At 45.9% G+C, this 14,662-nt stretch overlaps 1 protein-coding gene across 5 annotated transcripts in view; it reads left to right on the forward strand.

Annotated features, from left to right (window-relative positions):
• Positions 1 to 14,662, forward strand: part of LOC108411439 — a 33,386-nt gene that overhangs the window by 11,154 nt on the left and 7,570 nt on the right. For 4 of the 5 annotated variants that reach the window (XM_017683004.2, XM_037537444.1, XM_037537443.1 and 1 more), the window contains 14 exons: positions 765 to 911; positions 1,582 to 1,684; positions 1,792 to 1,917; positions 3,122 to 3,301; positions 4,834 to 5,069; positions 5,218 to 5,613; positions 6,124 to 6,472; positions 8,849 to 9,009; positions 9,742 to 9,838; positions 9,955 to 10,062; positions 11,144 to 11,403; positions 11,543 to 13,007; positions 14,152 to 14,274; positions 14,436 to 14,564. In XM_017683004.2, coding sequence (XP_017538493.1) covers positions 765 to 911; positions 1,582 to 1,684; positions 1,792 to 1,917; positions 3,122 to 3,301; positions 4,834 to 5,069; positions 5,218 to 5,613; positions 6,124 to 6,472; positions 8,849 to 9,009; positions 9,742 to 9,838; positions 9,955 to 10,062; positions 11,144 to 11,403; positions 11,543 to 13,007; positions 14,152 to 14,274; positions 14,436 to 14,564 — 3,880 coding nt within the window. Of the gene's footprint in view, positions 1 to 764; positions 912 to 1,581; positions 1,685 to 1,791; positions 1,918 to 3,121; positions 3,302 to 4,525; positions 4,576 to 4,833; positions 5,070 to 5,217; positions 5,614 to 6,123; positions 6,473 to 8,848; positions 9,010 to 9,741; positions 9,839 to 9,954; positions 10,063 to 11,143; positions 11,404 to 11,542; positions 13,008 to 14,151; positions 14,275 to 14,435; positions 14,565 to 14,662 lie in introns of those variants that run through there. The other variant, XM_037537446.1, reaches the window with a different exon arrangement.

The raw sequence follows: 14,662 nt of genomic DNA on the forward strand, positions 1-14,662 counted from the left end.
CAAGGCTTCTAACTGCACTGCATCACTGCATTGCTGGACGATTTGATGGCTGAAAATTGTTAAATAAAACAGAAGTGAAGGCTTTGAGTGAAGCCAAGTGGTGCTGTGACCTAGAAAAGGTTAAAGAGCCCGTCATTGTGTTTTAACAGTGCAGTCTGTGTAAACATGAGGGCTGCAGGACTAGGAAGGTGCTCAGATGCTGGTGATCGACAAGAAATTGTACCTTCCAGCACAGTCCTGACACTATTGCTCATCAAAATGGCCAGCTCAATTTTAAATGAGTTTTATTGATGGATCGATTGTTTTTGCAGCTTACTGTTCATATATAGACTGAACGTGTGTAAAATGCAATGGTAACATTTATCATAATTTACCCATAGCAGCTTATTCAGCTAACGGCCGTGTGGCCCCGCAGAACAGGCCGGCCAACTGGAATAATCAAAGCTCATTTGCATACCGGTCTTAAGGGGACAAAACGGCACGTTTTAATTTATGCAAAATCAGTTGTGACTGACAGGTACATAGAACAACATGGAAATAAAAGAGGGAAATAATATTAATGAAAGCAGGATATTTACACTTTAAAATAACAGACAAATCTCTTTTAAAAAATGAAAAGCCTCCCCGGTCGACCATGTGAAAATGATCTGTCTCTCTGTCTCTCTGTCTCTCTGTCTCTCTGTCTCTCTGTCTCTCTGTCTCTCTGTCTCTCTGTCTCTCTGTCTCTCTGTCTCTCTGTCTCTCTGTCTCTCTGTCTCTCTCAGTGATCTGGGTCTGGATGAGCTGCTGAGGACATGTGAGTTGGTGTTGGAGAAGTTCCGTGTTCCTGAGAGTGATCAGAGCTATCAGGCCATGGTGGGAACACATCTCTACACACAGACTGCGCTGGAGATGCTGCACAACTACGAAAGGCACACACACACACACATACACACACACACACACACACACACACACAGTGAATAACTCCTCTAACTCACCTGGATTTCACTCCAGTTACATACATTTCCTTTCTTATATTACATTCACTGTTGGTTGCTACACCCAATTCCATGGCTTTTTAGCACTCGTTTCCATGGTTACAGTATACCAGTAGTTTTGACACTTTTCGATTTCCATAGTTACACAATACCCCTTTTTTATGGTTTCAAAGAACCAGTTTCTGTGATTCTGTAGTCATTTATGCCTTACCTTATTTCCATGCTTTTATGGCACTGGTTTCCATGGCTACAGTGTGCTATTACATAGTTTTGCACAACTAGTTTACATGGTTGCACTGCAAAGGTTTCTATGGTTACTGTATACTGTTTCCATAATTTTGTTCCACCCATTTATGTAGTTACGCTCTACCCGTTTCCATAGTTACGCTCTACCCTCTTCCGTTATTACGCTTTCCTCGTTTCTGTTGTTGTGTTGGACCCGTTTCCATGGTTACGCTAGTGGTAGGGAGTTGAGATTCCCCCTTCGCTGTATGTCTGTTACAGTGAAAAGTAAAAGATAAAGATCAGTCAGCACGGCCTTCAGTGGCAGTGACGAGCAGTGGAGCTGACGGAGTTCTGTCTCTTACTCTCGCTCCTGTAGAATCACGGCGGCAGTGGAGAAGGTGGAGTTGCTATGGCAACAGGCGTTCGCCAAAGCCCGCGTCCAGCTGCAGGTCCTCAATCTTCAGAGAGAAGCTCAACAGGTAGCAGACAAAACATTTTGTGAATACACCAAAAAAAAAAAAAAAAAACTTTTAAAAATAAGCTCTTCTGGTCACCCCCCCCCCCCCCCCCCCCCCCCACCCCCCAGATCGAGTCTCAGATGGCGCATCTGTGTCAGAACATGCAGTGCTGCAGGACCGAGGAGGTTCCCGACGGCAGCAGAGCTGAAACCCTGAGGCTGGAGTTCGAGGAGTCTGTTTACACACACGCTATGGTAACGTTCCGTACAGTGGGTGGAACCAAAACACCATAAAGCATCAAACATAGGCTTATGGAAGTTCTAGATACATCACTGACTGTGAAATATGAGCTGTAGTCTTGACAGTGTTTCGGTTAGTTGGTGGTTGGTTAGTGTAGTGGGTATATAGTGGTTGGTATAGTGTAGTGGGTATATAGCGGTTGGTATAGTGTAGTGGGTATATAGTGGTTGGTATAGTGTAGTGGGTATATAGTGGTTGGTTAGTGTAGTGGGTATATAGTGGTTGGTTAGTGTGGTGGGTATATAGTGGTTGGTATAGTGTGGTGGGTATATAGTGGTTGGTATAGTGTAGTGGGTATATAGTGGTTGGTATAGTGTAGTGGGTATATAGTGGTTGGTATAGTGTAGTGGGTATATAGTGGTTGGTTAGTGTAGTGGGTATATAGTGGTTGGTATAGTGTAGTGGGTATATAGTGGTTGGTTAGTGTAGTGGGTATATAGTGGTTGGTTAGTGTAGTGGGTATATAGTGGTTGGTTAGTGTAGTGGGTATATAGTGGTTGGTTAGTGTAGTGGGTATATAGTGGTTGGTTAGTGTGGTGGGTAACACCTCTGCCTTCTATACTGTAGACTGGGGTTCAGTGCCCCCCCTGGGCAGCACCCTACACTACACTACACCAATAAGTGTCCTTGGGCAAGACTCATAACACCACCTAGGCCTCCCTGTGTAAAATGATTCAACTGTAAGTCGCTCTAGATAAGAGCGCCAGCAAAATGCCGTAAATGTAAAATGTAAATAGTTGTTAGGAATGTTGAACAGCGGCAGCAGCTCTGCCAGGAGAGTCACTAACAAAAACATGCAAGCTCAGATATAATAATGTCAAAACACATTGAAGGACTTATACAAGGTTCAAATGTCTGTTTAATCTAGAACAGCCAAAGGTTCACATGTACCAGCGCTAATATACTGTTCAAAATCCCATAGAGGTGCTAGTAGAGATGAGCATTACTGTCGGGCGGTTTGTCCTCGTTTATTTGGCTGAGCTTTGACATTCATAGCCTAAACTGAAGGCCTGGCTCTAATAGTTGTTGTTAGCCACTAATATAATCAGAGCTCTGTAAACAAAAACACCAACGCAGAAAATATTAAAAATCCAGTGACATCTTCATAAAATCGCATCGTTACCTCCCTGGCCTTAAACCTTTTGTTTTGTGTTCTAGGCATTGGTGCGTCGTGCAGAGGATGTAATCCACACGTTAGCAGAGACTGTGGGAGAGCGCTGTGTTGGAGAACCGTGGGTAGAGGAACTGGAACAGCAGAAGAACGAGTTTAGATCAGCGGTGGAACTTCAGTACAGCAGTATCCGCAGGCACTGCCTCTACCACCACTGCTACAGCAAAGTAAACACTAACGCTGCTCATTGAACATTATCTAGAACATCCACACGCACTGCCTCTACCACCACTGCTACAGCAAAGTAAACACTAACGCTGCTCATTGAACATTATCTAGAACATCCACACGCACTGCCTCTACCACCACTGCTACAGCAAAGTAAACACTAACGCTGCTCACTGAACATTATCTAGAACATCCACACGCACTGCCTCTACCACCACTGCTACAGCAAAGTAAACACTAACGCTGCTCATTGAACATTATCTAGAACATCCACACGCACTGCCTCTACCACCACTGCTACAGCAAAGTAAACACTAACGCTGCTCACTGAACATTATCTAGAACATCCACACGCACTGCCTCTACCACCACTGCTACAGCAAACACTAACGCTGCTCATTAAACATTATCTAGAACATCCACACGCACTGCCTCTACCACCACTGCTACAGCAAAGTAAACACTAACGCTGCTCATTGAACATTATCTAGAACATCCACACGCACTGCCTCTACCACCACTGCTACAGCAAACACTAACGCTGCTCATTGAACGTTATCTAGAACATCCACACGCACTGCCTCTACCACCACTGCTACAGCAAAGTAAACACTAACGCTGCTCATTGAACATTATCTAGAACATCCACACGCACTGCCTCTACCACCACTGCTACAGCAAACACTAACGCTGCTCATTAAACATTATCTAGAACATCCACACGCACTGCCTCTACCACCACTGCTACAGCAAAGTAAACACTAACGCTGCTCATTGAACATTATCTAGAACATCCACACGCACTGCCTCTACCACCATTGCTACAGCAAAGTAAACACTAACGCTGCTCATTGAACATTATCTAGAACATCCACACGCACTGCCTCTACCACCACTGCTACAGCAAAGTAAACACTAACGCTGCTCATTGAACATTATCTAGAACATCCACACGCACTGCCTCTACCACCACTGCTACAGCAAACACTAACGCTGCTCATTGAACGTTATCTAGAACATCCACACGCACTGCCTCTACCACCACTGCTACAGCAAACACTAACGCTGCTCATTGAACGTTATCTAGAACATCCACACGCACTGCCTCTACCACCACTGCTACAGCAAACACTAACGCTGCTCATTGAACATTATCTAGAACATCCACACGCACTGCCTCTACCACCACTGCTACAGCAAACACTAACGCTGCTCATTGAACATTATCTAGAACATCCACATGCACTGCCTCTACCACCACTGCTACAGCAAACACTAACGCTGCTCATTGAACGTTATCTAGAACATCCACACGCACTGCCTCTACCACCACTGCTACAGTTAATTAACAGATCAAATCCGCCTGAAGTCGACTGAACGCGAGCTTCACTGAAATCCCAGTTTATTTAGGTTAGCAGCAGCGGCGGTGGTGGTGGTGGTGTTGAGGTGAACGGGATTCTTAATTAAAAATCTGAGCCTTATATTAGACTGAAAACCGTCCCCCTCCCTGTTCCCGTCCCCGTCCGTCTAGATCCACAGCTGGTACAGTCTGGCGGTGTGCGAGAGCTTCCTGCAGGACCTGCTGTGGGAGACCTGCTGTGACGTTCAGGGCGACGTGTCGGCCGGGCGAGAGTGGAAACCTGCGCTGGAGTCGTTTCTCAGGGTGCACACCTGTCCTCAGGTGGAGGAGCTGGTCCAGCTTGCGCACCTGGCTAACATCATACCTGACCCAGGCCTGCAGACCGCGGGCAGACAGCTCGCTCACAGGTGTGTGTTTGTTTGTTTGTTTTGTTTTGTTTGTTGACATCTCAACTTTGTAATTATGCAAATTGTGGTGGGATCTGGTGGGATTCCTCTTAACCCCTTTAACTCCTCTCGCGTTCTGATCGCTGTGGATTTCCGCTTCTCCCTGCAGGTGCATGAACTTGAGGAAGCTGTTGACCTCTCCTGGTTCTGCGACCCTTCGTGACCTCCAGCTGGCGCTGCAGTGGCAGTACGAATACCTGAGGGGCAGCCGTGAGACCGTGACCTCTGACCTGACTCCCAGGAGAAGCGTTTGTGCCGAGGTGCAGCCGGACTCTGGGTTCGTCTCTCGCTCTCTCGGACCGTCTCAGTCTGACCTCAGTAAGCAGGACGCTCCGTTTCTCCGGTCAGTGTCGACGCCGGACTCTGTGCTTCCCGCCGGAAAACCTCCGTCGCTCAGCTCCTTCGACTCCGGCTTTGAGGGAGCAGGAAGCGGTCATGCTGACACGGGAAAGGAGGGGCCTGACGGCTTACCCAGAATGCCCTGCGGCAGAGACATCACGTCCAGGTAAGGGTCAGAGGTGCCCTGCTGCCCTCTGCTGGTCAGCGTTTGATATTTATCTGGAGCGAAGTTCGATTCTAATATCAATAATAACAGCTGATCTGATTAGCGCTCGTACTTGAAGCATGATCTGTGTTTTGACGATGTTTTAAAGATTAATTTTAATGTTTATAATGACGATACGATATTTATTATTTATTACTGGAACAGTATAAATCCAGACACGTTCCAGAGAAATATAAAAAATGATCCTAATATGATGTGAAAAAGTAAAAAAATCTTGGCGCCGTCTGTCGGTGGATCCTGTTCACAAATTAATTAAATAAAATTAATTTCTAATTCATTAATTTATTTTCTTTTGTTTTCTGCTTATTTACACCAATAAGGAGCTGCATTTTTGTATAATTAATTAAAATTATTTGAAAGTGATTCCAGATTTAAGTGTGTTTTGTTTCCGCCTGTCACAATAGTGTAAATTGATGGTCGTTGGTTTTGATGTCGTGGTGTTCTGTCCAGGCTGAAGGTTCCTCAGCTGCAGATCAGTGAGGAGAACGTGTCCAGCGTGTCCGACTCTGAGGAGCTTGACCGCGGCCCTGCTGGGAATAACTCCTCCAAAGCCAGTATCCATATAATCCCCAGGATAAGCGCAGACTCTCTGAACTTCGAGATAAAGGTGCAGCGGTCAGCTACGCTGCCCAGAAACCCCTGGCTGAGCCTCCCGGTGGACGACCTGGAAAACTCTTACACAGTGACCATCAGCCCCAGCTCTCCTGGCCTGCAGAGGGCGCCGAAGAGCCCCAGCCTTTCAGAGCGCTGTCGTGACCAGCCCACTCAGACGGACTGCGTCCACAGCCCCGAACGGAAGGTACGGGTGGTCACCTTAATCTGTGGAATGCTTTCAGACCTTCCTCAGACGTGACCTGGAGCACCGTAGAGTTAATCCGACGGCTACCGTTCGATTAGTCGACCAATCGAGGCGTCTGCCGGGTTCCAGGGCCGTTCCCTTTATAGTTCACTATCGAATACCCACAATGCATCACAAATTAAAGTGTACAGATAACATGCACTGCAAAATCCACTGTATACCATAAGAGTCTCGGAGCAGAACATGCACAGACAGCAGAGGGCGCTACACGCCCAACTTATTGTTGGTGAAAATATTGGACTTATATTGTGTATAAACAGTTAAACGGGCGGGTTTAAACCTCTGGAGGCCCAAATTTGACTCCTGGTCAACTAGTTGGTGTTTTGCTTCCATTTCTTTGAGCTGTCCGTTCTCCGATAATCAAAATCGCTGTAATAGTAATAACATATGAATAATTGATGATGGTTATTATAATAGTAATCGCCAGTGTTAATCAGGGTCCTGCATCTCTCCCTGTTGGTTTGCCCTCATTGGTTTTAACCGCTTGTCATGAACGCCTCTGAATAATCTGATCAACTAAGGGAAATAATTCAGTGACATTGAAAGAAATGCCCGTCTATGGGGCTCCATGCGGAGGCGATGGCAGTTCCCTGGATGATTTTCCGTGCGTTCCATCAGTCTTGGATGAATTCATCATCTTGGATGCCCAATTTCTGAGTTATATCTGAATCGCCCACTCATCAGGAGAAATGAGGAGCTTAGCATTGTTAGAAGTTCTGGATGTAAATCGGGAAATGAAGGATCTCCTGCACTGATGGATGCTGAAAGATTTCCGAGATGGAGAACAGCTTTATAGATTTTCTTAAAATGACTAGCAGTTTGTCGGTTATTTACGTAATGCTTGATCAGCAGCCTGATAATCTGTTAATAATCTGAATAATGGCTCAGTCGGAATGTCCATGTAAACGCCTCAGTCGGAATACAGCTTCTGCCTGATTGGAAGAGGAGGGTAATCCTGAAATAATTGACGTTCGACCCGTGAGCGCTAGCTGATGGATCTTGTTCACAAAGTGATTGAAATAATTTTAAATAATTTTATTGTTTACATGTAGGGCTGGGCGATAAAGCGGTTACGATGATTATCGTGATATCGCTCTATCGAGGAAAGTTCCACGTTCAGCCCTGGTGGTGTCTTCTACTGCAGGAAACGCGACACTGTTCTGCTTTCGCCAGGAGAGGGCGCACTTCTGAGTTTGACGTGTTGAGGGAGTGGAGGCGCCGAGTAAAAAAGGGTCAGTAAATGAACTTTAGCAGCGTCTGAAACGTGGAGTTTCCCTGTCTGAGTGGCGCCACCGGCGACCTGCTCTCCTGTGACCGAGCCAGAGTGACGTCATCAGAGGTGTAGCGAACTCTCCTCCTTCTCTAGATCCTAACAGGCTTTAGAGGCGTCTGCTCCTCTCACCTACAGCACCGTCACAGCGCTCAGGCATGTTTTATCTGGTGTTGATCTGTTGTGGTTCACCCCTTAAACTATTACGATGGAGTAGAGAAACCCGGGCATCGGCTAGGCTGGCGTCTGAATACTGTGTGGGCTCTGTCATGGCTGTGTTGGGACTGAGATGGTGTGGTCCATCACTGATGTGCCGAATCAGCTGATGTTCGGACTAAGCTGACGTTGAGGAACCGTTTAGCGCTGTTTTTGGCCGAGCGTGTGTGACGGGATGGCCGAGCCTCGTCTCCAGACAGATCAAATAATCTGCTTTCTTAAATTAGGACCGTTACAAAAACCGCGGCCGTGCTTTTCCAGCTGGTAAAAACAGCCAACCAGGCACTTCTTCCCGCTCTCCCATGACAGATCAGTGAGATGTTCCGCTGTTTGGCGAGTGTTTATCATGTTCCCACCATAAAGGATGGTTTAAAATGGTGATTAACCACCCAGGAGTGAAAATCAGCCTCGAGCTTTCAACATTCATCGCGATGTGTATCGATATAGACCGATATGAATTTTGTTTATCGTGATAACATTTAGGGCCTCATCGCCCAGCTGTGTTTACATGCACTAAAAAGGAGCATTATTATTATTATTATTATTATTATTATTATTATTATTATTATTATTATTATTAATTCTGTATTTGCATTACTGTATTAATAGACGAGCAGCTCTAGTTTAGTTTGAACGGTGGTTTTGGTTTCTGTATGTTCTGCTGTATGAATATCAGTGTGGAGTTTGCTCTGCAGTGTCCTGCTGTGTGGTAACCCTGGCTCAGATCTCCAGCCATGCTCAGTGCTCAGCAGCGCCCCCCAGTGTCAGTGTAACCTCACTGCGCGTGTGAGAGAATAAACTCAGCAGTCTGGCTGATGTTTGTGCCGCAGGATGGTGATGGAGGATTCCGAGAGGAGGAGTTCAGCCCCATCCGGAACGTTCTGTCCAGCACCATAGCAGAGGGCGGGGCTGACAGTACAGCAGAGGCCCCGCCCACTCTTCTGTGGGACACGTACGACCTGCATGATGTCGGACACGACACGTGTAACAGGTGCGCGTCTGATTAGTTTAAAACCTTCACTAGGTTTAAAACTAAAACCTTTTCTGCAGGAAAGTGTGTGTGTGTGTGTGTGTGTGTGTGTGTGTGTGTGTGTGTGTGTGTGTTCATAGGTCAACAATAATAAAGCTAATAGGTTAGTGTTGATGATAAAGTTGATAGGTTAGCGATAATAAAGCATGTTATTAGGTTATTGGCCATAAAGTAAATAGGATATCGTTAACAAAGGGATATCGTTCCACAAACGGGGAAATTCCACCTCCGCATTTAACCCGTCCGTGCAGTGAAACACCACATACACACTAGTGAACACACACGCACAAGGGGGCAGTGAGCACACTTGCACGGAGCGGTGGGCAGCCCTATCCACGGTGTCCGGCGAGCAATTGGTTAGGTGTCTTGCTCAAGGACACCTCAGTCATGGACTGCCGGCACTGGGGATCGAACCAGCGACCTTCCGGTCACAGGGCCGGTTCCCCAACCTCCAGCCCACGATTGCCCCTGAAAAAGCTAAGGGCTAAGGGGTTAATGTTAATAAAGCTAATAGATTAATGTTAATGAGTTTATAGGCTCACGTTAAGTTGATTAACTTCATTAAGGCTAACTTATGTACATTGTTATGAATGTAATGCTCATTAACTGTGAAATATGACTGCATTTATGTTTATAGATGCATAATAAAGCACTTCTTTAAGCTGTTTTGCGGACGGTGTGTGTGTGGTGCAGGTTATCAGACGTGTCTCTGGGTAACTGGGAGCTGGAGGAGCAGCAGGAGCTCCGAGCTGTGGAGGAAATCCTGGGCCGCACAGCAGGAATACTGCAGGTACAGCTACACCTGACTGACCGTAAATCCCACTGACCTTCACTTTAACAGAGAGCGGTAGTTCACTGAGATTCATTCCCGCAGAGTGAAGCTCTTTTTAATTGTTATTTTAACAGGAGGAGGAGAACATTCTCGCTCAGGAACAGGTTCTGGACGTTCTGCTGAAAGCTGACCATCCGGACAGACAGTGGCCTTCATGGAACCACAATGTCCATCTCGCTCAGGTGAGGATTTCTTCAGTTTAAAAAGCTGGTGTAGCTGCCAAAGCTTCTGCTTTGTTTTACTGAATGGTTAGTTTTCAGTGTTTCCCCACATGACTTTGAAAGAACACAGGTGGTGGACCTCGCTCTGACCTTCTAGGGTCGCTCTGGTCATTGTATATTTTACAGTTAAATGAATCAAACTGGAGCCAATGTACTATGCAGAAAAATTTATTCACTTAATTTTACCCAAAATTTATTTTGACCGCACCAAACAGGCCAATGTAAAGGTGGACAGTACGACCACCTCGGAGCCTGTAGTCGTATTTTCAAGGATGATTTGTTGGCAGTTTTGACGTCCACTTTCCAACTTGGAAATGATCTAAAACTCCGAGAGTTGGACACAGACGTTAATGTTCCCCAACTGAGGTGAAGTTAGACTGGCGTAAATGATCAGTGGTAACTTCTCGTTTGCTGTCTCACTTTAATAATAATGAGGTCGTATTTGAATGAGTGGACAACTACAGCGGATACGATCGAGTTAACATTATTGACAGATCAAAAATCTGCGTGAGCATTACGGTGTACTGTGGGGGACGGGAGGGGCTGACTGGTGTTGAGATGCTTTGCCGAAGCGACCGGTTTGTTCTGAACCTGTGGTGGGACGATTTGGATTATTCCAGGCCCCCACCGTCTAGGTATTCAGGAAACGGTATGACGGTCAGTGATGTTGGCGCTGTTTGGGTGCTAACTGCCGTGGTGGTGGTGGTGGTGGTAAAAGTGGGTAAATTTCTTTATTTACGGTTTAAATTTTTATTTTTTTTTTCCCCGGAGCTGTTTGAGATGAATCAGATGTGTGTTTACGTGCGGTGATCTTCCACACAGCTCGCTGGTGTTAACCTGTGTCTCCTGCCGCCCTCAGACAGCCTGGAACTGTTTTAGTGGAGTTTGACTTTTTAATTTGTTTGGCTGCTAAATTTCACTTCAACTTTCAGTCCCCTGTAATTTGCTTGGCTACACTGAAAATGAGGGTCACCCTCAATGTACTTCCAAGTCAAAACAAAGGTTGATTGACTGTGTAAATACCTGTCCGTTCTTCCTCCAGATGTCGTCCAGTGACCTGGCTGAAGCTGGAGTGATCGGACTGGAGGATCAGCCCAGCTCCCCCCTCCACTTTGGTTACCAAGATGATGTCTCTTCTTCTGGTCCAAACTCTGAGGCTCTTACACCCGTTGACCTGCATCCGGACCGAAGTGGAGTTCTTCAGGAGCTGAAAGACCTGCAGGTTCTGGAGGAGCGGATCTTGGAGGAGGAGCTGAAGATCCAGGAGTTGCGTCTCTCAGAGAAAACGCCGGAAAGGAGGAGGTAGAGATTGTAGAAGAGTGAACTTTTTTCATGATTACATCTGTTTATCTTCACAATAAAGCAAAAATACTGAAGACAAGGATTCTTTTTCTTTGGTTCTCTGAAATCTTGCATTTCCTTCTATTGCATCTTTTAACAGGAAGTTCCTGGAGGAGCTGGAGCGGGAGAAGAAAGAAGTAGAAGAGCTGGAGAGGAGTTTGAGCAGTGAGGAGAAGCAGCAGGAAGGAAAGGTGAAGAAGCGGCCTAGGGGTCAAAAGGTGGTGAAGTGTTCCATCATGGAGATGGCCTCGGCACTCAGGAGCTTTGAGGAGGATGATGAAGCTCTTCTGATGAACTGCAGACGTCAAACGCAAGAGACAAAACCTGAGGCTAGAACTTCTACACATGCATGTTTAACCTCAGACAGAGCAACCAAAAACTCCAAACCTTCAGATTCAGCCTCAGATGACTTTATCTCCTGCATGGATTCTGGTTCATCTTCTAAATCCAGACCTTCCAATTCCTCCACAGATAAAATAGATGGCTGTATTGACTCAACTTCATCTCAGGAACCACCACATTTAACCACAGAAGAATCCACCATTTCCAAACCTTCTACTTCAACCACAGATGAAGTTAAATTCTTGATTCAGGAGGTATTTGACATTCATAACGACCCAGATTTGGTTTCTGGTTCTTCATTAGCAGCTGTCACAAAGGAATCCACCAATAACGACTTGTATTTGAGTTTGGACTGTGGTCAGAATAAGCCGTCTTTGGTTTCTATCTCTTCCAACTCAGATGGAGATGCTTTACCACCTGGTGATCCTTCTGAAACAGAGGATATTGTTTCTGAGATTAATGTTCTGGATCCTGAGAAGAAGCAAATGTCCGACCTTACGTGTACAGTCGTAAATCTATCGAATGTACAAGATTCCACTGCTGGAGATCCAGACGAGCCTCCAGATCCTTCTGAAATCAGGAAGGAGGCATTTGTAGACCTTTCTGAATCGGGCATGACTGAGAATGTCCAGTCTGAGAGCAGGCCTGACGCTAATGAAGAGCATTGCTTCAAGAAGAATGCAGTAGAATCAGAGATGAATTCAGCAGAAGGTTCGGCGCCCCTAGAGGCTGGTCAGGAAAGAGCAGCGTTTGATCCAGGTGGTCCAAAACCGCTTCCCCGCATGCCCAGGCTGAACAAGCCATCACTTCACAATCAGACGAGCTCAATATCTCAGGAATGTGTACAAGATCAGGATAACTCATCTGTAACTTTACCCACTGTGGCGCCCTCTGCTGGCCCTAAACCAAAAGAGCGCAAAAACCCTCCTCTGAAAATCCTTCCAGCTGTGGCTGAACACAACAGAAACAATAACAACCCTCGCTGTGTGGATCTCCATGGGCCCGGTTCTGAAACTGTTAGAGATTCTGAGTGTGAATGTGAAGGTGTGGATCAGACTGAAGCGGAAAGGGAGGGTCCGATCTCAGAAACGGAGTCTTGTGGACTGCGTGAGAAGAACAATGCCGATGCTGAAGTCATGAACATGAATGATGATGGACCCTCAACTAGAACCATGTGCAGGTCACCTGTCCTTCAGCAGCAGCTTCAGATCTCCACCAGAGAGGTTTGGATGTGAAATCTAGTCTAGTCTAGTCTAGTCTAATCTGAGTACATGCACTCATATGTGAATGTTTCACAAAGCTTGGTGAGTAAAGCTGTATAATTTAAGCTCCAGCTTAAGTCCAGCAGGAGTCGAGCTAATGTGGAAGCAATAATACAGGAAATTTGGGATGACCTCAATATCAGATGTTCAGAGTACCCTTCAGCCGACACGTGTAGCAGTCATGTCCAAACATCTGTTTGATGGTTAAAGTATTTATTTAGGTTAACAATTATCTTCTGATACTCTTAAAGACGGTTCTTCTGAAGTTATTTGGTAAAGTTTTCAGAACCATTTAGTCCTGTATAGAACCATTTGAAGATTAAAAGGTTCTTTTGCATGGTAAAATGGTTCTTCAGACCGTTTGCTTCTGTATAGCACCAAAAAAGGTTCTTCTATTGTGATGTAAAGCTTGATACAGTAGCTAATGGTAATGGTAATACAACACGTTCTCCTTATGAAGAGCTACTTCACCATGCTGAGAACCCTTTAAGCATGAAATGGTTTAATATAGAACCCATGGTTGTGATTAGAACTGTTTAATTAAACAAGCCTTAAAGCCGCTGTGACTAATGGTCCTGAATGACCTCAGCAGGTCATTGTACAGTTATAAAACACACTGTTTTCACTCCACTGCGGGGGGGTGTTTCAGGAGGTGGGCTCGGCCCCTTAGTTCCAGTGAAAGGAACTCTTAAAGCTTCAGCACCAAGAGATTTTGGACAATTTCACACTCCCGACTTTGTGGGAACAGTTTGGGGACGACCCCTTCCTGTTCCAACATGACTGCCCACCAGTGCACAAAGCAGGTCCATAAAGACGTGGATGAGCCAGTTTGGTGTGGAAGAACTTGACCCTTTCCACTAAAAGTGCCTTTGTGTGTTTTTTTTTTTTTTTTTTTTTTTTTTTTTTTTTTTGCTGTTGCAATTTTGGCATATTTTGAATACAGTGGCCAGTTTGGGTCATAGCAAAATGTAAATAAAACATTAAATAAAATCCTAAGCCTCTGGCCCACAGGATTTTTGGGATAATTTTTTTTTTTTTTTTAAATATGGCCCTTTTACTGTTTTGATGCCCCTGATTTACCTCCTGGTTATCTGTGTTTGTGTAGATGAGTGACTATCTGACCCCTGTGGTGCTGGACACTGGCTCTGGACTGGTGAAGGCTGGATTTGCAGATCAGGATCTTCCCTCTGTGATCTTCCCAACCGCCGTAGGCCTGCCCAAATACGAGGTAAACAAACTGCTTCCTCTTGTTTTTGTCTGTGTGCGGCAGTGGAGGGGGGGGGGCATTAGACACAGACGTCTGTGTCTGGAAATACATTAGACTGTGAAACTGTACGTGGTTCGTTTGGGTGTCGTTGCTTTCCCTCGTCTGTGATTGTGTTCGTGCAGGAGGTGATGAGCGGCAGTGCGGAGCGGGACGTGTATGTGGGTCATGAGGCCCAGCACATGCGAGGGGTCTTGACGCTCCACTACCCAATGAAGAACGGCATCATCAGCAACTGGGACCAGATGGAGACGGTGGGTTTGCTGATGAGGCTCCTACTTCATTAACAGCTACTAGCGCCGCTCTGTAGGCGACCCTGCCCGTCTAGCTGTTACTAGAGAGTTTTCATTTT

Source organism: Pygocentrus nattereri, chromosome 4 (genome assembly GCF_015220715.1).
Source record: "Pygocentrus nattereri isolate fPygNat1 chromosome 4, fPygNat1.pri, whole genome shotgun sequence".
Lineage (NCBI taxonomy): Eukaryota > Metazoa > Chordata > Actinopteri > Characiformes > Serrasalmidae > Pygocentrus > Pygocentrus nattereri.